The sequence below is a fragment of the Drosophila sulfurigaster genome, chromosome 2R (genome assembly GCF_023558435.1).
Source record: "Drosophila sulfurigaster albostrigata strain 15112-1811.04 chromosome 2R, ASM2355843v2, whole genome shotgun sequence".
In the NCBI taxonomy this organism is placed as follows: Eukaryota; Metazoa; Arthropoda; class Insecta; order Diptera; family Drosophilidae; genus Drosophila; species Drosophila sulfurigaster.
The window spans coordinates 4,630,978-4,653,454 of NC_084882.1; the positions used below are offsets into that span (position 1 = coordinate 4,630,978).

The 22,477-nt window shown below is 42.6% G+C and overlaps 3 protein-coding genes and 1 long non-coding RNA gene across 10 annotated transcripts in view; 2 read left to right on the forward strand and 2 right to left on the reverse strand.

The window, feature by feature from the left end:
* Positions 1–539: 539 nt before the first annotated feature.
* On the reverse strand, positions 540–16,538 carry LOC133835553 (ubiquitin carboxyl-terminal hydrolase puf). The gene is given in 23 exon segments (XM_062265542.1): positions 540–2,403; positions 2,466–2,803; positions 3,211–4,159; positions 4,506–4,858; positions 4,931–5,121; positions 5,191–5,362; positions 5,420–5,525; positions 5,597–5,987; positions 5,990–5,998; positions 6,507–6,689; positions 6,764–7,034; positions 7,087–7,205; positions 7,207–7,275; positions 7,335–7,370; positions 7,372–7,459; positions 7,527–8,086; positions 8,154–8,340; positions 8,490–11,843; positions 11,903–12,783; positions 13,107–14,022; positions 14,092–14,803; positions 14,874–15,989; positions 16,103–16,538. Coding segments are annotated over 23 exon segments (11,844 nt in total). The 5' UTR covers positions 16,146–16,538; the 3' UTR covers positions 540–1,603.
* LOC133835563 (uncharacterized) lies at positions 2,758–4,096 on the forward strand. 4 transcript variants are annotated; one of them, XR_009893601.1, is made up of 2 exons: positions 2,758–3,130; positions 3,200–4,096. It is a non-coding gene; the product is annotated as an uncharacterized LOC133835563 (long non-coding RNA). The 4 variants fall into 4 exon arrangements; XR_009893600.1 differs by having other exon boundaries at positions 2,758–3,084; positions 3,157–4,096; XR_009893602.1 differs by having other exon boundaries at positions 2,758–3,084; positions 3,160–4,096.
* Positions 16,539–16,686: 148 nt separating the features above from the next.
* LOC133835558 (set1/Ash2 histone methyltransferase complex subunit ASH2) lies at positions 16,687–20,539 on the forward strand. Of its 2 annotated transcripts, XM_062265546.1 has the most exons (7): positions 16,687–17,170; positions 17,246–17,430; positions 17,489–17,833; positions 19,166–19,549; positions 19,617–19,897; positions 19,976–20,233; positions 20,313–20,539. In XM_062265546.1, the coding sequence occupies exons 1-7, from the start codon at positions 17,004–17,006 to the stop codon at positions 20,415–20,417; spliced, it is 1,725 nt and encodes a 574-aa protein (XP_062121530.1). In that variant the 5' UTR covers positions 16,687–17,003; the 3' UTR covers positions 20,418–20,539. The 2 variants fall into 2 exon arrangements, with proteins under 2 accessions (XP_062121530.1, XP_062121531.1); XM_062265547.1 differs by lacking the exons at positions 16,687–17,170; positions 17,246–17,430; positions 17,489–17,833 and adding an exon at positions 18,144–18,383.
* Positions 20,540–20,659: 120 nt separating this feature from the next.
* LOC133835560 (uncharacterized) overlaps positions 20,660–22,477 on the reverse strand; it is a 60,172-nt gene continuing 58,354 nt past the window's right edge. Inside the window, exons 1-2 of one of the 3 annotated variants that reach the window (XM_062265553.1) lie at positions 22,182–22,341; positions 20,660–22,122 (exon numbers count right to left, since the gene is read on the reverse strand). In XM_062265553.1, coding sequence (XP_062121537.1) covers positions 20,722–22,122; positions 22,182–22,202 — 1,422 coding nt within the window. In that variant the 5' untranslated portion in view covers positions 22,203–22,341 and the 3' untranslated portion in view covers positions 20,660–20,721. Of the gene's footprint in view, positions 22,123–22,181; positions 22,342–22,477 lie in introns of those variants that run through there. The other 2 variants (XM_062265552.1, XM_062265554.1) reach the window with 2 other exon arrangements.

Consider the following 22,477-nt stretch of genomic DNA (forward strand, 5'->3'; position numbering starts at 1 on the left):
ATCGCAACACTTCTCAGCAGTGCACTTGCACTCTGCATAATAAGAATTTGTTTAGTATCATTGATAGATCTTTTATTTAATCATCGGATACTCACCTTTTTCACAACCAACACACGGCATTGCTACTCAGTTTTGTTATATCTTGTAACTGGAAAGATGACGAATTATCTTTGACAGAATCAGAAATACGAGTTTTACATTTTGGGTGTTTTTAAGCGCATGCGCATTCCTTATTTATCAAGGGTTGTATTGGAAACAATAATGTTTGAATTAAAGGTCTCAGTTCAAAAGAAAATGTAATCGAATGTGAAAATGAAGAGTTTTCAATTTTTATTCTATAAAACAGTTTTGTGGATGTTTGATGAAAGGAAAAGCAAATTATGTTCAAGCATTAATTTGCATTTCCATCTCACTTACTCGACTAATTTAAATTACTGAAATCATCCAACAAATCCAAAATAAACTGTTAAACTTAGATGCTGAATTAATTTTATTGTTATTTGCTTATCATTTCGTTTTTTTTCTATTTGTTGTTGAACATTTCATTTCGATCATTTGTAGCTTAAGACTAACATTTGATGCTCCCTTTAAAGGTATGGGTTTTTTATTTTTATTATTTTATACTTTTTATTACTGTGTCCTTTGTGTTTCACATGGACAAATTACTACACTTATGTGCGTAGTTACAATTAATTTTCACATAAACTAAAGAACGCAAATATTTGTTACGTAATTCTTATATCGTTCAGCAATTTACAATGAAGTTTGTTAGACATCCTTTATTTAAAACGTGCGATTAATTGTATAATATCTGTTCATTTATGTCTAACATTTAAGTAGTAAAAATGTGTTCGGATAGGTAGGATATGAAGGAAGGAGACAGGATTGGGGTTAAATCAAATACATTTATCAGTGCAAAACATACCCAAAGGTTCTACTACAACGTTATAGATACTAGCGTCTCATAAGCCGTTTTTAATTTCAGGTTTTCTTTATATCATTTGATTTCCCAAATACTTAATTATTTTTTCTTTTTACCTCAAAAATTAATGCGTTTTATTTTGTTTTTGGCATTTTCGTATAGTATAACAATAGAGTTCTTGTTTTTAAAATGTATAAACATTTAACTTAGCTATAATTTTCATATTTGCTTTGTTTATCAATTGGTAGTTCGACATTTGATGATTTTTTTTTTTAAGATTCGGACAATTTATGGTCTTGAGATGTCTTTAAATAGTAACCTTGTATGATAATTGCTAACAGTATGATTTCATGTGTGTATTTATATGCTAATGTATGCATGAGTGTGTGTGAGTTACATATATATGATTTTCTATTCTGTTATGTTAATATGTGGCTAGCGTAATTTTTTCTTATATCAAATTGGATAAGTTCCACGCTTAAATTTCGAATAGGTTGTCTCACCTTAGTTCTGGGCGTTGCTTTTTGGGCCTCAAGGATATGAATGCAGCTTAATTCACGTACCGCTTTAGTTGGTGTTCTTCTATTCTTAGCCTCTGGCAAAATGTTCCTAAATTATTGGCCTTCATCAGTCAAATGGTTTGCCGAAAAACAAAATGCTGAGCAAATTATTAAACGACAACTAAATTTGTGTTGGACTCGCCGCCTGGGAGGTTGACGCCACACCAACAACTGAACTGCTATCCGCTGCGGACAAGACGCTACTTACGACAGCAGCAGCAGATGTTGCATGTGGCAGTTCATCCTGATCCTGTCCATTCGACTTGAATTTTCCGGGGAGCGGTGATTGAGAAATCATTTCTCTTTCGATGTTAGTGTTATACTTGTCTTGCTGCGTATCAATTTCTGGTTCTGGCGGCGTAGATGCACCTTTGGGTTTTGATTTAATCGACGCCGCCACTGATGTAGATGCTTGCATAGACAACTCTTCACTGGAAGCTTCTTTGATGCACGTGACGCTACTGGACGTGTTCGCATCCCTTTTAATGATGCTAAATATGCTCTGTATGTAGCATTCCATCGTGAGTAAAGTACTAAGACGCCTCTTGCGATCCTCATTAACGCGATCTTGTGCCGTCTTTTTATTTGCTGATTTCCGATTGAGCGTGGGCTCTAGCTCATCTTCAAGCTCCGTCTCATCATCTGATGAGGGAACCGATGCTTTCTCTAGCTTATCCGATTCTGGACTTTCTATATGATCTTCCACCAAATCACTATCTGCCGCAGTTTCATTCCCAGCATCTTCAGCATCAAGTCGATTGGCCATTTCCATAGACACATCTTCGGAATTGGTTTTATCGACTATGTCGATTTTCTCTTTTGTATCCACCAGAGCCGTTTCTGCTGTAGACCCTGCTCCCAACTGTGTATCTTCCGTGGCCTTAAACGAGTCTCGTTTTAGCTTCTTGTTTGGGAATTGATCTGCAAAATAAAAGTTAATTTTTTGACTTATTGCACCCCATCTAATGAATCGACTATCTCACCACGTTCAGCTTCTTTTTTGAAGCGTTCACTCTTGTTGAGCAATGCTCTTAGTGATCCACGCAGTTCCTTACGCACTGATGTTGGTACACCAGTTGCTTGGGCTATGACACGTATGGCGAAGAGATCGCCACACAGCTCGTCTATGTCGTCCTTTGAGTGCATGCCATAATTAATTGTGTAAATCATGCGGGCAACTGGAAGCTGTGCTGCGACCTTATGGTAGTAAATTTCCAAAAACTCTCTCACAAAGGCATCCTTTAACATTCTGCGCTCATCTCGTAGCACATTGTGCAAATACTCTATCAGCAACTGATTCTTGACAAGCAGTTCCGAGTATCTGATTATAAATAATTGTGTTGGTTTTGTTAGTCGGGATTATCAAAAAATAGACTAAATAAATGTAAGTTTAGGACATTTCTATTATCTTTATTGCCTATTATCACAAATTAATCATTTGCGTGAAAAATATATTCGAATGTAATCCATTCTAAAGCACATAGTAGGCATTTAAAAAAAAAACAGAATATTGAGTCTGACCATTCCAAATTGTTTCTTCCCAAATTTTTAAATTTCAAAGTAAACTTCAAGCCTCTAGTTCCTAAAGTCTTTGAGATAAAGGTAATGATAGAATCGTATTCGATTGCAAAATGGTGGACAATCTTATGTAACTGTTAAGTTGTATAATTCCAGTAGGTTTAACATATAGCTGCTTTAAAACTTTGTTATGTCTAAGGAAACACTTACTTGTGCGTCAACGCATTGTTGTGTATGCCAACCCAGAACTTTGGAAAGTAGTTGAAATGCAGCGGAGTCGACTCAATAGCAACAAGGCAGTGTAACTTGACTAGTGTATCGTTGAGAGAACCCATGTTGACACACATTCGAAGCATGACATCGATGAAGTCGTGATATGGTCTGTAGAAGCTATCGACAAGTGCATCATACTCCACATCAAGACCTCGTGGGGTCAATTCAGCTAGCGCAATGCACATTTGCACCATGGGTCGAGGAGGACGCGGTGAATTCTTAGCACCTTGGGGCCAGGGTGTCTGCTTGGCTCCCCGACGTGGGAAGTATGGACCCAATGGACCAATTGCATTAGGTGCGTTTGCTACAGACAGATGACAGTTGATCAAAATGGGTGCCAATATGCTAGTTGCCTCGAGAGTAGTGTTGCGCACCAGCTCCTTGAGCACCTCCAGTGCCATTCGACTGATCTCGGGTGAGTTGAATGTGTTAAGCAAGGTGGCCAAGCGCTTGATGGCATCTGGAAGGGCCTTTGCTAATGCAGAGAGCTGATGCTGTTGGCGAAGAAAATGCTGCTGCTGCAACTGCATTTGCTGTAGTTGAAGGTGTTGCTGCATTTGCTGCTGCAACTGCTTCTCTTTCTGCTGTGGCGTCTGCGGTGCTTGGGTGCACTGTGCCTGCTGTTGTTTCTGCATCAGTTGTTGCTGTTGCAATTGTAACTGCTGTTCCAACTGCTGATGTTGTTGCTTCTTTTGCGCCGAATTATCTGTGCGCATTCGCAGTGTTGCTAACAGTAGCACCATCTCGCCAAGTAGGTCTAGGAGATCTCCAGCCACATGGCATGCGGTGGCTTCGTGATGCATGGAATGTAGAGTGTGCAGAGCCTCAAAACACATTTCGATGCCGCCGTTGAAAATTACCAACATCCTGTCATCGTCATTGTCCACTGTGTTAAGCAATTCAATTTTTAACATTTTAAAAACAGTTAAGAGAGTATTATAGTCGTATTTTATTCATAAAAAAAAAATTTTAAATAGAATCTTCTACTTGTTCTGATATTGAATTCAAATAATCGTTGTTTATGGAATTTTAATCCATATTTATTTAAAGAAAGTAATTTGCAAAAATAAAATAAATCGAATACAAATATCTAATTTTCTATAAAATTAAAGTCTGGGAAAAAAAACATTTATTTTTCCTAAAGACTTTCGTTTTTGAAAAGTAGGTGTCGTACAGAAAGTTGTTACGTTGCTTAATGTTGCTTAGTGGAGTATTGTCATTGCTTCGCTTACCGAGAATTTTAAATGCACTGATGAGAGTTGACCAAGAGACCCGAGCATCTAGACTGCTTGTGTAAGAAACAATTACGGAGCGCCTAAAAGCGATAACATCCAGTTTCTCTTGTTCACTTGCATCCGGATGGCGGGTAGCAAAAAGAGCCATCAGTTTAAATAACTCATCGACAGCAGCGGCATATTGTGTTGGATGTGGCGTTATGTTTTTGAAGGCCCATTGCAGATTCTGATGCTGTGCTAGCTGTCGGGTGAGCGCCCGGCTTTGTTCACAGCACAAGCGCAATAGTCCATAATACGCTGGCAGCATAGAGCGATTGTAGGTTACAATTTCTGAGTCATCGTGATCGGCACTAAAAATTAATGGATAGGTCAAATATTAAAGCGTATTCATAAATACATTAAGCAATATATTCGAGTCTTACAGTATATAATTAAATGCAATGTTGCGCGTTATTTCCGGACAATTAGCCACCTGGGCCGCGTTCTCCGGGCAATCGACGAGCGAGTGATGCCAAAAGGTCAGAAGGGCATGCTTATTATGATGCGCTGGAACGCTAGGTTCAGATAGGCGTGGATGAAATAGCTCCCATAGGGAACGCATAAATGAACCGATCTGTAATAAAAATAATATCTTTAGTCGTGCACCGTTTGAAGAGATATGCATCAGAATAGCCAAACTTGCCATTAGTTTTTCAGTCTTTGAAACCATACAATAGCTAAGTAGATTAAAATATGCAGTCAACTTCGTTGTGCCATGTGCTCCAATGTCGGCATAAACACGGGCTGGCCGCAGCAATCGAAGTAGTAATGTAATCACCTGATGCAGCACGACTTGGGCATCGCTGTTGATATCTCTGCGAGATTATATGATATATATAGGTGTTATTCATGGTTGTGATGACAATATTTACCTATAACTGTGTGGGTTGAGAGCCAATAACTTGTGCTGCGAATGGGCACGGAAGTTGGCACGAAACGGTTGCGACGGCACCAACGCCACCAACAGACAGGCAGCGGCTACAAATGTAAATTTATATTTGAGCTAAATGAAACTGAATGATGTATATAAATATTAATGAATTTTTTACCATTTCTAACGCGCGTATTATCATGTGCAAGCAGGAATTGTTCCAGCCACTGCTCGGCGGACTGCAGAATCCAAGCATGCGCTATTTTATTCTTTGTTGCCTGCAGTGACAACCAGTCAAGCACAGATTGTGGACAGTACTCTGCAGCATCCCACATGCGCGGTAAAACAAGCTGCGTGAAACAGGGTAGCCCAACAGGTCCTCCTTGAGTCTCAGTCAGCAGGGTAAGCAGCTTGAAAAACGGCGCGCAGAGCTCGGTGTGCTTGGTGACCGAAGCGAAGAGCATACTTATGATTTGGGTGGCTAAACGATCATCCCAGCGGCACAGTGCGTGTATTAAATGCTTCGTCTGGTGCGGATTAATGCCATCCTTAATTTGTTGATACAAAAAAATGGAAATCCCTATAAAAGATGATAAATCTTGTGTTAGTAACTCATTGCTATACTAATTTCCTTAAATATAAATCGTTTAACGAGGATGCCATAATTCACTGTGATTTTGATACAGTGAAACGTTTGCTGAATTTCAGAATTAACTAAATATGTTTTTACTCTTGGCACACACAATTTGGAAGCCATCTTATGGATGTAATCTCCAATATGAAATAAAACTCTAATTTTACATTATATAACAATAAACAAAAGTGTGAATAACACTAATTTTTTTTTTTCAAAAAGCCAATGCAACGATTTTGTGTAAAGTAGCATACAAAAAATACAAACATCAACACATAGTTTCAATTACGAACGTATAGGACGAGTATCGAATATACAATACACCCAAGAATAAAATAATAAATATTTCGAGAATTCAGATGTGTGCAGAAAAATGTTTAGTTATAGAATTAATTAATTAATCGGATTGGATTAGATGGAATAAATGACGCTTTGCAGTTTTTTTCAGTATCACCTTTCCACCGGCAATGGCAGTGAAGTCCTTGGGTGATAAGCGTAGCCGAAAATCCGTTCCCCGTGACCGCTCAACAAGACTAGCACACAACGCAATCATTTTGTCTAAGGATGCTGGTCGCATTTTTTCCACTGACAGCGCCTCATCTGAAGAATTATCCTCGTTGTCCGAGCTGATGTCAATCTAAATTGTTAAAATAATTAGTTGCAGCTAAATTGAGAGAGGAATTTAAGGCTTTTAAGGCTTTGTTAACTCACACTGTCGGTTTGCTTATGGCCCAGATAAAAGTCAACCAGATTCTTAAGTACCCCAATTCGCAATAAAAACATTGCCTCCTCATCGCCCATGCGCGAAAACTCGCACAACAGGCTAAAGTATTCTGATAGATGGCGAAGATGTGAACGAGCCCCATGTTCCAGCAGCGAAATTAGTGAACTAATAAAGCGTGTTACACATGATGCCTGACCAATTAGCTCTCTATCATCCTCGTCTGTTTCTACACCCAGATAATGGTCGGCGTGTGAGGGACTATAAAAGAAGCCATGTTATGATGTTTCACAACATTTAATTTTCAACTTACCGTAGTCGCTGTATGACATGAACCACAAGTCTTTGAAACATTTGACGGACCATTTGATTTGGGCATTGAATCAGTACTTGTACTGGCCAGAAGGGCTCTATTGACATGTGCGACAAAAAACCATTCGCAGGCCTCTTCACTGGCATTAAATTGCTTTGTCAAGAGCTCCACCCAAGGCACCATTGTTGGCTATAAGATAAAGACTTGGTTGAGATATATCGACGAGAAACACAAAATTCGTTGCTCACTTTTTCCTTGGCATGTATGAATGTTTCAATGAAAAAAAGACACAGATAGCTTGGCGGCCTTGCAAGTGACATCAGTTTCAGAGAGTAACGTCTGCGGTATATGGCCACATATCTGCCACATGAAACTGAAAATCAAAATGAGCATTATATCAATCCATTAATTATCGGCAGTGAAATTGTTGAAATACTCACTTGAAATATGTGTGTTCGAAAATGTTGCGATCTTGGAGAAACTGTCGATTGTCCTGCCATATCCAATCTTCTAGCTCCTTACTTAACAATGGACGAAACTGTAAGTGATTTAGTTTTGTGGACACTGTGGATTCCCCACCGACGGCCGCCTTTGAGGTTGACGCCTGCGGTTCTTTATTGTTATCACAATTGGCTGTTATTCTCTCCACCTTCTCTTCTTTTTGTTTCTCTATGATCTCCTGTTCAATCTCAATTTCCAGTTTAGCATTCTTCTCATCGTTTTCTGATGGAATTACATTATTTCCCTGGGCTGCACCTGAATATTTTTCTAAACTCGTTGCACAATTATCAATGCTAAGAGCTGTTTCCACTTTAATTGTTGCATCTATTTCTGGTTTATCCTCATTGGTTGGACTCGGAGTTGGCGTCGCTAACAACTCGGAATGTCGTCGCTGCAAATGTTCTGGCAACCGGCGCTCATAGAAAAGCATGTACGCAGAGTTAGTTTTCTCAAAACTAAAGTCTAAATATTTTTCGGTTACAGAGTCGTAGGTTTTGCTCTAAATAAACAACAAAATATATATATATTTTCAATTAACCCACAAGAGCAAAAGCATAACTACATACCGTCATCTCCCCGCCGAAGCATTCGGCAGCAATTTGCGAGGGATCAAAGGGTTTGACCTCTGCATCATTAAAGAGGAACCAACGCTCGTGTGGATGATAATTGCTTTTCGTGCGCTCCTTTATAAAGCTGTAATAGTGTCCCCCATCGGCTGTTCCCGTGTGCACTGTGACACCAACCAATTCGTACCTGCGTTTAAATTATGAATAACATCAGTGTGATGAAGCAATCAATATGAATTGTTTCTAAATCAGTTTTTAAATTTATAACACAACAGTATTGGCATTTTTAAAGAAATACAAACGGGTCTAGTGAGACACTAAATGAATTTTACTCACTCATAGCACTCTTCGATGTCAGCGTCAAGTGTGGCTTCAGCTTTCTCGTTTTCAGCTTCCTCGCTAGCATCTTCATTTTGTTCACGCTCCCGTTTCTCGCGGTCCTCTTTATACTGCTGAGGCATAAGTGTCTTCTCGACATAGTGGCACATGTTTAAACGCAAGGGGAATGAAAAGTGCGTGTTCACCTTCTCCTTCAGCATGGTGACCATATTGAAAGTGTACCGCATCGTATTGAAGCAGAGTATCTGTGGCAACTTCTTAAAGCACGCTCGCTTCTCGGCGCGCACCTTTTTACCACACTGCGAACACGTGTACATGTTGTCGCCCTCGAGTGTATCCTTGACGGTAACCTCATCGAGTGACTCCTGCAGATTGCGCATATCAGCCACTTGACAGCGAACCGTATAGAATTCTTCGGCAGTACGAGAGACATGGCCACAGTCCAGCGACACAACGTTGTTGCTTAAAGTGCCACAAAATAAGCGTTTCACCAGATGTTTTAAATCAGGCGTCATCTCCTCTAGTTTGGATACCAAATCGATAAAGAATTCCGCCATGTCCTTTTGCTCGCCTGTATTGAGCGGCTGGTGATCCATCTGGTAAACGCGACAGAAGCTACGAGGATTATAAGCTTTACGCTCCGACTCTAGTAGATAGGCAAACATCCGCTGCAGTTCCAGCAACGTGGGTGCATGTTTTTGGGCGCCGGCCGGCGGGAGACGCAAAATCGCTGTTCGTGCCTGTGGCATCATATACAGGTGTTGAATACACGAGGCCATGTAGCAAGTGGCGCCCAAATTAGTGAGGCCAACATATCCGCATTCGGCACGACCCTCGTCGCGGGGCCAATAATCCCAGGGATATGGTTGCTTTGGCCCTGATTTGTGTTGAGCTAGCAATCGACCATGCAGATAACTGTAGTTAGTAGCACAACCGCGACTCAACTCCACCAGCAGATCGTAGGCAGCGGCACGCGATGTGGCGGATTTACACTTGGGCTTCTGGCGATTCGACGGTGATGGCATCTCAAATAGAAACTCAATCAATTGCTCAATGAAACTCAATGCTTTGGGTCTGTACTTGTAGCTGGTATCGTACTTGATCAAATTAGACATCAGATTTAGTAAGCCCACGAGACCGTCATCCTGATACCCATGACGCAACTCGTGATAATCGCGACTCAGAATGCTGTCCGAGATGCTCTCGCACAGCATTTCAATGTCGATGCGTTCCTCCGCAACCATCTCGGTAGTCAGTGTGTCAACGAGTCGCGCCAATAGCCAGAAGTAATCCCGACAGGCCGGCCCATAAGGCTCTTTCCCCTCCTCGGATAGCAAAAACTGTGTATGCTGCACAGACGAACTCATTTGTTCAGCACGCGGCAGCAGCGCAATCAGTTTATGCAGCAATGGCGCCAGCAGCAAACGGTAGCTTTGGGCATTACCTAGGCATATGCGATAAAGACCGGCACAAATTTCACGACGCACTGCGGGCTCCGGGTCCTCTAGAATGAATTTTTGTAGCCAAGCGCACTGATCTGGTTGCGACCAGAGCAGACGACGTGCTTCCGACGAGGCATGAACAAAGCTCACCAAAATATTCATTGTAAACTGCACAAGTTGAGCGCGACCCCAAAAACCGGTGCGCAGCTGATGAAACTGATACGGAAACAGCAATGATGACGTGGAGCCTGCCGACAAATGATGATGCACCTCATCGTTAAGGATGCTGGATAGCCGTTTCAGACACTGCGGCACCTCCATCAGCTGCAACATGAATGCATGCGGTCGCGACATGAGGACATGCAGATCCTGCGACTGTAACTCTTCGAATCCCAGCAACCAAAGAATGCGCAAGAGGCTGGCCAAACAGTCGTGACGCCACTCGTTCAAAGTTAGCTCTTTTGCATGAGCGCTCTGTTGCAGCTGACCACCACTAAAGATTTCATACAGATGCTGTAAACCGCCGCATTTAATAAACGCCTCGCTCCATTTGCTGCTCTCGCCAAGAAGCGCTGGACGCACTGGAGTCGCTGGCAAGATAGTCGCCGGTAGGGTCGAAGGTAGCGGCGGTGTGGAGCAACCCAAAGGTCGTTCCAGATCTAGATCGGTCTTTTTCTGACGCTTACTATTCTGCTTAGGTTGATTTTCTTTGTCCCCGCTGCTGGCTAGTTCGCTGACTTCCAGATCACTTCCACAAGAGCGTGGCGTTGATGTCAATGTGGTCTCGGTGTCACCACCCAAATTGTCCTTGCTACAGTCACTACTGCTGCTGCTTCGTTTCGGTTCCGCAGACTGTTCGTTGCTGTTGCTACTATTGTTGTTGCTATTGTTATTGTTGTTACTATTGCTGTTGCTGTTATGTTTTCGATTTGCGTTCTTTTTGAATCGCGGTTGCTCGCTAATAAGCAGATTGCCATTGGATCCTGTAGCACCGGTGGCTCCAGTGGCGCTAGTTACTTGTCGCGAGCCACTGCTTAAAGCTAAACTTTCCACAATATGCAAAGAATACATAAACTTTTGCAGATTGCTGGGATCAAGAAGTTCGCAAAATTTTTGCTTGATTTGTTTTTGCTTATTGCCCACCTGCTCCTGGTTGCCGTCAGCGTCCAATTGCTGCAATTCGCACAAATCACTGACCAGATTCTTGAATGCATCCAAAATATGCGGATTAGTGGGTAACATCGCCAGAATATCCCAAACGCGACGCGACAAAAGCTGCGCCTTCGTATGGTGTTGAAAATGCATCGTCGTCGATTGCGGCTTCATGTCACCAAGTGTTTGCATTAAACAAAATAGTTTCTCAAAATACTTGGGCTGAAGAAGCAATACTGTTGGAAGGCATTCCTTGGGTGGAGGCGGCAGCATAGACGGATGATCCATATTCGTTTCTTTACGTCGTGCCCCGCGACCACCCAACGAGACGTAGACAATTTGATTATCCTTAAAGCCGGCATCGCCTAGTGTGCGTTCGTCATAGTCCGACGTGAGCTCTTGTCCTTGTGTGATAATTCGTAAAGGTCCATCGTTAAGCAGCAGGCCCAGAACTGGAGCTGCCATGCCCGACTGTAAGCTCTCCCACCACTTAGACACCTCCGCCTTGAGATCGGCAATTAGATCACAGGTGTGCATATGTAGTAGACTCTTCTCCGATAAACCAGCCTGTTGCAGAACAATGCGAAGTGGTGGACCACCGCCTTCATTCTTCAAATTGCTATGGGACCCAATGCCCTTACCCTCAATAGCCCAGCGACGCAAATGAAATGCATAACGACGCCTGAATGTATCCAGATGCGTGTTGAGTAGCAGCAATCCGCGCTGAACGCGCATTAAAGCGTTCTCATCCTCAATTCTGTGGAAATAGGTATTGTAGATGCCTATATATAAGCACAATATGAAGATCCAACTTACTTTTCCAGAGCTGTTGCCGCCTGCACAAGGTTGTCCATACATTGTGACACAAACTCCTTTTCAAGTCGCAACTGTTGACCCATGTAGTACATGTTGATGTACTGAATAGCTGCAAGCGATACCTCATTGCTTTGGGCACGCAATGCAATCTTCCACAGATGGTACATGCCTACTGCATTTGAGTTGGCAGCGATCGAGTCACTATGCTTTTCGTACTCGGCCATGGCAATGCGAGCGAAGCTGCAGAGTTGCTGGAACAGGCCCAATGCCACCATTGAGAATTCTTCTGGTCGCAGTTCTGGTAATTTCCTTAAGTACAAATGCTGCAGTGCATCGATGCCAAGCGCATGCTGATCACCACCTTTCGTTTGAGCTTGCAGCCAGGAAAAATAGCAGTCGGAGCATTCAGGGTCATGCGCAAGCCAGTCCCACAGCGCATCAAGCTGCTCCAGCGTAAGACGAAAGCTCTTCGGGGAACCCACGGACGAGAAAATCGATGATAGAAACTGCAATCTTACTGAAACCTGCGTTTTGTGTGAGTACAACTGCAGACCTAGTTGCTGTTGCTCCCCATTTTGATTGATCAAGAGTTCCGCATGTCGTCTGGCATAGTGTCGAATGTTATTAAAGAAACACTGCATCATTCGATGATTGCGTTCTGCCCACAGTGTCATCGAATGCGTGTCGGACGGTCGAAACTGTTGGAATGAGGCAAACAACTTCGGCAACAGTCTTAAGCTAACAATTACACTGCGATTGTTGGTCACGTTCTGCAAGCATCCCTCAATAAACTTTGTACGTAGCTGACGATCCATACTGAAGCAAAGCAGCGTTGCAAGAGCCTTCTCCGCCTCCAGTGCCAGGGACTCGCCAAGTTGACCCTAAGCAGTGAGATTTTTAAATATACGATAAATAGAAAGACAAATAAAATTTGTTTTTTAATTGGTATTTTTTAACTGATAATTTCTTGTAACCTGCTATTTGCTAAGAAACGGTTTTTAAATGAACACTATTTAAATCTCTGCTATTTAAATTAACACTATGCTTATACTTCGATTAATATTAATTAATTAATTAATTAATTAATATAACATCTGACAACATATGTACATTTCTGTACACTTCACTAGATAAAATAGTTTAATACAGTTTTACAGTTTAAATAAAGTTCTCAAGCCAAAAATATGTTGCGTAATGTACTTACAATTTTATCGTCCTGCAGTAAATCCCAAAGCAGCGTGTTTCCAGGCAAACATACATCATTGAGCTTAAATGTAGGCTGCTGATTGTTGCTCGATCCTGTGCTGCTGGCCTTAGGTGAGCTCTGTTGCTTATTGCTTACTTCAATTAGATCGCCATCCGAGTCGGATTTTGATTTGGCAACAGCTGCCGCGGCAGCGGCAACTGCAGCATTCGCCTGCTGTCGCATAGCCGCTAAAGAGTGCTGAGCTTTGCCAGTGGCCACAGCAGCGGCGGCCACAGCAGCTGCGGCTGCGGCTACATTTGTTTCTCCAGACTTTTGCATAGCCATTGCTGATTGGGCGGCCATCAAAGCTGCGGCTGCTGCAGCAAATGCTGGCGCTACACCACTACAGTTGGAGGCAGTTACGCGTCCACTGTGCGAATTAACAAGCTGCGCTAATTCCTCCTCGCATGGCGAAACATCTTCGTCGTCAAAGTCAGCCAAATTCTTTTCCGATTTGTTGCTCATGGGCGACGAGTAACTGCCGTCATTCTCTGCGCCACTTAATAGCTCACTAATGTTTGTTTCGGCAATTGCCCGTATATAGGGTCCCTCTCCATGCAAATGCTTTAACACCGCTGCGGGAACCAATTGGTGGCCAGCGCTATCGCTGCACTCGTCGCTGTCAGCTAGCAGTTCACCATCACCATCGCCATCAGCATCGCCGTCATCGCTGCTGGGCACATCTTCGGCGCCATCCCATATTTCGACGAGCTCGTGTGGCAGCAACTGATGCTGTTGTTGCTTGTTTCCATTCTTGGGTCGGCGTCGTTTGATGCTGGATTTTTTGCGATGCAGCTGCAGTTCCAGAGCGGCACGTGATTGCATCTCCTCCTCACTGCTTGTGTTGTCAATGATATTGACAATGCGATGGTTTCTAAATGGCATACAACAAATGAAAGATGTGTGTCCTAATACAAACTGTAAATGATCAGGAGCCACTTACTTCATGTCAACCTTGGTTATCTCTTCGGCACTCAATTGTTTTATCTTCTCAGTTGTGGGGTCGCAAATGTGTCGCCTGTGTCGGGCCTGTTTACAAGGCGTTACTCCATCGACTGGACTCTTTTGGCCACCCCTGCCTCCCCCACCACCACTAGCGATGCTGCTGTCGTCGGCACCAACATGATCATCCTCCGTATTGCTGCCTTCTATACTGCCGCTGTCCGAGCTCGACGCCGTCACATTGGATCCCAGCAAATGATCCTGCATTAAATTCATTTGGGTGCGCGAGCAATCGCGTGTCCAAATCAATTTCGTCAAAGCGGATGCGATGTAAATGCTCTGCTCCGTGTGCTCTTTGGGATCCATGCGGCACAGCAATGAATACAAATGCATGGCGGGTCTTGGAGCCAAATTCTTCACTAATGCCGGCAAAATATCGAATATGGTTTTTGAGCAGTGCTTCAGTTGCGTCGCCTGCCAGATGAGCTTGATATCTTCCTCGGATATTTGATTCTCCACTGCCAGAAAATTGAGCAGTACATGCGCCTGCTTCACTATCTCCACGTGCAAATTGGGACCAAACAGATGCTGCACTATTTGATTCTCTGTTAGCCAATTGGCAATGCGCTGTCCAAAAAGTTCCACTTCGTTAACCGTTTCAGTCGTACAGATTTCATTAAACAGATTAATGTGTGCATTGATCTGTGCCATGCCTTCAAATGATCAAAAAGATTGACACAAATAAGCAACTTGATCAATTAATTAGCTCTATTATTTACTTACCCGCTAGACGCATTGTTAAAGTTGTCGATGTGAAATACTTGAAGGCCAGTGCGAGACCCTCAGTATCAAAGTTGACAGCCACGTCCAGCGGATCACGCATCGAAGACCAAACAAAATCCGCCATGGCGCGAGTGGCAGCTGATCGAAGATTCTGGTCGGACAGCTTACACATGTATTGCAGAATACGGCTACGCAGCGGAACAAACAGCTGAGTATTACAATGATAGTTGAGCCAGAGCTTCACGTTTGATACTGTGGCCGTCATCGAGTGTGCCGTTGATACCGGCAAATCGGGATGCTCAAAGCACAGAGACATGGCTCCAAAGCCACCCGAATTGCAGAAGAGACTCACGTTGCGTAGCAGGTAAATGGGAAGATCGTTGTCGTGCAAATCACAGATTAATGCCAAGTGGTGAGCTTCCTCCGCTTGAAGGTCGTCTAAGCGCGAATGAATGCCATGCTTGTGGGCAATGTACAGTGGAAAGTTGAGCAGAAATACTTTTGAGACCAGCACCAGTAGTTTCTCCACTTCGGGAAGTATCCATGGCTCTTCAGTGTATTGCGTCTTACTGCTGCTGCTGCTTGTTTGAAGAGCTGGTGCTGAAGCTGCTGTCGGCGATGATGACGATGGCAGCTGCGTTTTAGGTGGACCCGGACCATCGCCTGAAGCGCGGTTCTCATCATCTCCGCTGGCTTCAACAAGTGCAACTTTCTTGTCTGATGATGATGATGCCGAAGATAATGGTAGCGTTGTGCTCGAAAACTTAGATTCCTTGCTGTTTTTGTTGTACTCGACGTCATTCACTGCTTCATTAGACGCGTCCTTGTCGATTTTGTCGAACGAGTTCTTGCGCTGTGCCTCAGCAACAACCTGAGCTGCACTCGCCGTCAGCCGCTTATAGCTGTCAATGAGGTGATCGATGTGCTTCAGATGTTGCACAGTCAGACAGATGAGGGACTGCACCACCAAATTAAAGCGGTCATAGTTCTTATTATCCCGATACAAGCACATGCACTGGCGTTGAGGCCACGATTGAATGTAGTTGAAAGTTGTCTCAATTTCACTTTTGAGCAACAGCTGAAACTTAAGCTCCGAACTGGCCACGCGCACCTCATCTGCAAAATAAATAGGTACATATGTGTGAGGGAAGGTGCGGGCAAGGAAAGATGCACACACGCACACATATGCTTAAAATGCCGACACTTATTGCATTCATTGCACTACTTACACAGCTCCAACAGATTTTGGAAATCGGCGCAAATCTCACACATTGTATTCGAGTGTTTCTCTATTGTGGTTCTACCAAAAGTTGTCGATGTCGTTTTCGCTGCCGCCGTTTCTACTTGCTCAGATCAGTTTGCTTTGCTTTGCCGTCGTTGTTGCCTTCTCCTCCGCCACCTTCTCCTTCACCGTCGTTAGCGTTTGCCGTTGTCGTCGCCAAGTGCAATTTTGTTGGTGGGCTTTTATTCGATCGTTTCAGTCGTTCGAAGCGTCCGATCAATTCCATTTATATTGTGCACTCTATGCCACTCACTCTCATGCACACAACACGCACTTGTCTAACATTGCATCCAAAATTACACTTAAATTCTAATAAATTTTTATGAATTGATATATTTTCTAGATATATTTTCTGTCGATAAGAAAAATCGCTACTAGATGAGCGATAGACGGCCAGACTGTGTGGTGGGCGGTCGATCAGTTTGCAGTACGACATTGTTTCTATTCTATGTGACATGCGATGTTTTTTTTTCGATATTCATTAGCTACAATGTGACCCTTGGGGGAGTATTAAATTCCTTTTCTATCGAAATACTAGATTTCATATTTCTAGTTAAAAATTTCATGCCGCCTTATTTTTAACTAATTATTGTTAACGCAAATGTTTTTTTTTTATTCCAAATTCAATCACTGCAAGGAATAAAAATTTCAAAATGTGCATTTTACATACATACATCCAAAAATAGAGTAGCCAAATAGAGGACGCAAAATAGTATATTTTTATTAATTCATATTATGGTCATACACATTGATTGGAGTAACTTCGATACATTGGCAAACCAATTTTGCTGCAGCGTTTGTTTGTTTACACATTTTGTGAATTAAAGTGTCGACAAAATAGATTGAAGATGGAAGATTGCATAATGGATACAAATTCAAATACCGAGGCCAACTCAGATCTGAACTTCGGCATGGAGGACGATAAACCACAGTTGCCGGAACAACGCTCGTCTGCTGGCGGCATTTTATGTTCGGAAAGCAGAGAAAACCCAAACGCAGCCGGTGTCTGTTATTGGTACGAAACCATATATATACTTATATTGTTATTATTGATTGATTTATGATTTCTTTACAAACTGGTTTTCTTCAGTGGTAAGGAGCGCAACCTAAACATTATTGAATTGCTGTGCGCAACGTGCTCCCGCTGGATTCACGAAACGTGCATAACTCACCAATTCGGCAAGGCAAGAATACTTCCCTTCATAACCAACTATATATTTGTTTGCAAAAACTGCTCTGGCGCGGGTCAAGAAAGCTTTCGCAAAAATCAAGCCAGTAAGTAAATCTACCTATCCATCTGCAAGGTGATATTTTATCGTTTATTCTGATGCAGCGATATCGCAGATGTGTCAATGTGCCATTGCCAACATGCAACAAGCTGCCCAACGCGAGGGTAATCATCAGATTCAGTTCAGCAAGGACAAGGAGATTATACCGTACATTGAGCAATATTGGGAGGCCATGACAACCATGCCGCGCCGTCTGACACAATCATGGTACTCTACTGTTCATCGATCCTTGGTAAAGGATGTGAACACCCTTTTTACCTACGAGGAGCATGTAGAGCACGGTGCAATGTACGGATTGGTGCATCAAGATCTGCGACTTATTAAACCCAACTACGAAATCATGACGAAAAGTGGCGCCCTACGACTCTCTGACGATGGATATATACAGGGTGAGATTAAGCTTATATGCTGATTGGGACAAGTATTGCGAAGTCTAATACTGGCGCAATTCAGTTTTATCGCATACTGTTTTGCATAGTCTTCCAAATATACTCCTCGTCGTGAAGTGTGATTTTTCTCTCACTGCCGCTCTCTATTTTTGGTAGACGTTTGCTTCTCGTTCTGCTCACACACACATTCAGCATTGCTCTCTTTGCTGTCTTTGTTTTTTCTTTGCTTTTGCAATGCAAACAATCGAAACGAAAGTTGATCGTCATCATTACGTTTTGCAGTACTCGCACATCAACTAAATTTATCGAGCAAACATCAACAACATTCAACTGCTTGAATCGTGTGGGTGTGGCATCTTGTCCTAGTTGATGTGGAGTCATTTTCTAAAAAACAACACTTTGTATTTAATCCATTTGTGTGTGCTATCATTCTAACTAATCACGACGCAATTTATATGTAATATATGTATATTACTCTGATACATATAATACCTTGTCCTTCTAATGACGTCGACATCAACAGCCTCAATGGCTAACAACGAGGAGGACTGTAAGTCAATAACATCGCTAATTAAAAACATAAGCTGGGCACACTGGTTGAAATCAATTACACCGACAACTACAATTACAGCTATAAACAAAAAGTGTGCTCGACTGTGAGATACCCGCCACCCATTTTGAATAAGAGCAAAATATCGCGATATTTTTTCTCAAAATATACCTAAATAAAATTAATATACCACAAAAATACTATATACATACCACAAAAATACTATATACTACTACTATGTTACTACACTACTACATACTATGGTGTGCGAAAAATACCAGATCCCTAAGTTAACGTTTTTGCCTTTACAAAAGTATTTCTTCGACAATTTTTATCTGATCGCAACTAAATTTTCAGGAATCACAAAGTTAGTTATCATTGTATATACCAAAATTCGCGACTCTAGCTTTAAAATTACGCTTGTTCGATTTTTGTCGATTTGCGGAGGGGGCGTGGCAAAATAACAGCAAATGCTGTCGAAAATAAATTATAGCTCTATCTCTTGTAGTCTCTGCGATCCAGATCCAGATCTACCTGTTACATACATTTCCTGCCGGCACAAAGTTATACACTTCTACCCCATGGGTAGCGGGTATAAAAAGAGCAGATACGTCATCGTGGATCACTAAGTTTTTCTCATGGATTTAGATTCATTCATTTCTTTACATATATAACATATTATTTTGATAAAATAGATATTATTATCAATGCGAAACACTCTTTAATTACATTTAATTCATAAATATCAATAATATTGTATAATGTTGTATTCATTTTTGCAGCCACTCTTGCGAAAAATAATAGACAGAAGCGCAAGTTCCCTGGCACTGATTCTGGAGGTCCAACAGGCAAAAAGGGACGCCCAAGCTCCGATATCGCAGCAAATGTCAAGCTGCCAGCTCACGGATATCCGCTGGAACATCCATTTAATAAGGATGGATATCGCTACATACTTGCCGAGCCAGATCCACATGCACCATTCCGCCAGGAGTTCGATGAGAGCTCCGACTGGGCGGGAAAGCCTATACCCGGGTGGTTATATCGCACCCTAGTTCCGCAGGTGGTTCTCCTGGCGTTGCACGATCGAGCACCACAGCTTAGAATTAGCGAGGATCGCCTTGCGGTGACTGGTGAGCGTGGCTACTCACAGGTACGCGCAACTCATTGTAAGTAAACGCTTGATATTTGAACTAAACATCCTTAAATCATTGCCATTGTTTGTTGAACTTGCAGCTGTAAATCGTGGTCGTTGGTACTATGAGATTACAATTGAGGAGATGCCAGAAGGTGCCGCTACACGCATCGGCTGGGGCAGAGAATACGGCAACTTGCAAGCACCACTGGGCTACGACAAGTTTGGATACTCTTGGCGATCGCGCAAGGGTACGCGATTCACCGAGAGCCAGGGGAAGCACTACAGTGCGTCATATGGTGAAGGGGATACACTGGGCTTGCTTATTGAACTGCCGGAGCTGCACTCAATGGACTACCTGCCCAACACATTTAAGGATCGCGTAAGTCGATTTCATCTATTTAATTATACATGTAAATATTTATATTGCAGTTTTCTCTCCTTGACTTTGATCATCTAGCCACTTGTTAAATTCAAATCGCATTTGTATTATGAAGACAAAGACAAAATTACCGAGACTCTTAAAAATCTTCATATCCTGCAAGGAAGTCGCATCGAGTTCTTCAAAAATGGCCATTCACAGGGTGTTGCCTTTGAAGACATTTATGCTGGCAGCTATTTTCCAGCCATATCGATACACAAGAGCGCCACAGTCAGTGTCAACTTTGGACCATCCTTCAAATATCCCGCAGTATTAAACGACCGCAAAGCCAAAGGAGTAAGCAGCAAATAGCAATTTAATGAAGTAATTAAGTATTAAGCATATCATTATAATCTCGCATTCTATCTTTGTTCAGATGAACGATCGTGTTGAGGAGCTAATTACTGAGCAATGTCTAGCTGACACACTTTACCTCACTGAGAACGACGGCCGTCTACGTCTCGACAATATAGGCCTATGATTACAATTTGCGTGATTATTTGTCTGCCAGTCATATGCATCTACAGTGACTATCGGGTATATGCTACACTGAAAATGGGATAGAACTATTCATGTCTGTAAAAATATGTTGCGAAATAAAAACATTAAACAATTAATTAATTTTTTTAAACGTGTTTTTGGAAATTGCGTTCTGTAGGTTATCAGATTGTTGACTGTTGACTTGTGACATAGTAGATTGATATAGTACATTACAATCGAAAATTGTTTGGTTTAGGTTGGACTTTATTGCTGTTTTTTCCTTTTTTATACAAGTTGAGTTTTGGCTACTTAAAGGTTTTGAATTTTGAGGCACTATACGGTATATAAAAGACACTACTGGTAGAAAACTCCGAGCGCGGATGATGAATTGCCGCCGATATGGAACGACCTGTTGAAGGAGTATTTGCACTGGTCGTGACCAAGGTCTTTCCAAGATGATGCAAATGCGGATGCTGGATATTGTGCTCTGTGGCGTAAAGTGATGAGCCCAACAAAGAACTGTTGTTGCTGCTAGCAATGCTTTGACTAGATGTTGCTGTTGGAGTAAAATCCCTTTGACGGTTTAGCGATGGGAGCACAATGCTATGCTTATTATTTAGGAATCGGCTAGCTGCCATAGGCATATTCCAAGCCGATCGAACGCCAGATTGTTGCCGTCGCCCAGCGTTGCTCGCATACGTCCAAGCCGCCGATTTTGGCTGTAGCTGTTTTTGTACCTGCACCTGCGTCAGTTGTACAAAGCTCTGGTTTTTCAAAAGACCGCGAAAGTGCCGATTCGAATCCAAAACATTAAGAATGGGGGGCATTCGAATGCGAGATCGGAAGCGAGACACTGTTGCTGATTGAGGCATTGTGGAAGCCTGCGTTGCAGGTTGCTGGTGCTCAAAGTGTTCGCGACGCTTTCGCAAATTGAGAGCCACAGATGTGATCCGCAAATCCCTGTCGAGCATCGATACAAGATTCTGCTGATCAGGTCGTACATAGGTCCGATTTCGAGTAGTTGAAGACGATGCCTGCTGCCGTTCGACGGTTGGTGTCAGCAATCCATCATCATCGCCATCCTCATCCACAACCCCATGCCCATTTTTCTCATCGTACTCATCAAGGGAGCTTAGGCTAAGATCTGATATGGAATCTATATCGCCGGCATCATCTGGCAACAATGCGATATTATGACGGCTATTGTCGAAACTATGTTGCTTCAAAGGCTTCGCTTTGCGTGCCAGTAAGCTTGGGAATTTTCTTTGCCAATCGGCAATCTCATGACGCAATTCAACCTCCTGCTGTTCCGGAAGCATCTCCTCCCCACTAAGCACTCGGTCGACCCGCTCCCAATCCAGTTTATTCTTCTTGATGGCATCATCTGCCCAGGGAATGGAGCCGATTGAACTGCGATCAATGCTGCTGGACGAGTATGGTACGTCTTGCAACTCCGAGTCGTCGTCCTTGTCAGCGTCCGGTTCCGGGTCATTCACATTGCTCACCGTGTTGTTGCTGTTGTTGTTGTTGCCGTCGTAAGAATATAAGGGCTCATCATCATGACAGCTCTTATCGTCGTCGCCGGAGGTATTTAATCGTGCACGTTGCTCTGCTCCGAGATAATAACGTCTACCAGACATTAGATGATAAACTGGATTCAGCAAACTGGTTGCGCTAGTTCCACCTTTAACCGTTTTATTGTTATCCTGTTTTAGTTATGCTATATGTATATTTTTACATTTGTGTGAAGACGGCGGCAACTTACAATCGTTTTGTTGTGGCTCATTCCAGTTTTGCCTCTTATTTACTATCCTCTTTATTTCCGTTTCCACCCCAACCCCACTGTGAAACAGCGCATGCGTAGAAATGCCTGTCAGCATCGCTTCGTCTGACCAGCTTTTAAATTTATATATATTTACAATTTTTAGTCATTTTCATAAACAAAAAAAATATATGCGTCTGCATAGTAATGTGCAACCCCATCCTGTTCACTTAATTAACCCCAATTAGTTTTTGGTTTGCCGCGCAACCAAACGTACGTGAACAATCAAACCCAACCAG

Coding starts and splice junctions, on each gene's coding strand:
- LOC133835558 (XM_062265546.1), top strand. CDS start 17,004: ATGGAAGATTGCATAATGGATACAAATTCAAATACCGAGGCCAACTCA. Junction 17,431..17,488: donor CTTTCGCAAAAATCAAGCCA/GTAAGTAAATCT, acceptor ATTCTGATGCAG/CGATATCGCAGATGTGTCAA. Junction 19,550..19,616: donor ACAGGTACGCGCAACTCATT/GTAAGTAAACGC, acceptor TTGAACTTGCAG/CTGTAAATCGTGGTCGTTGG.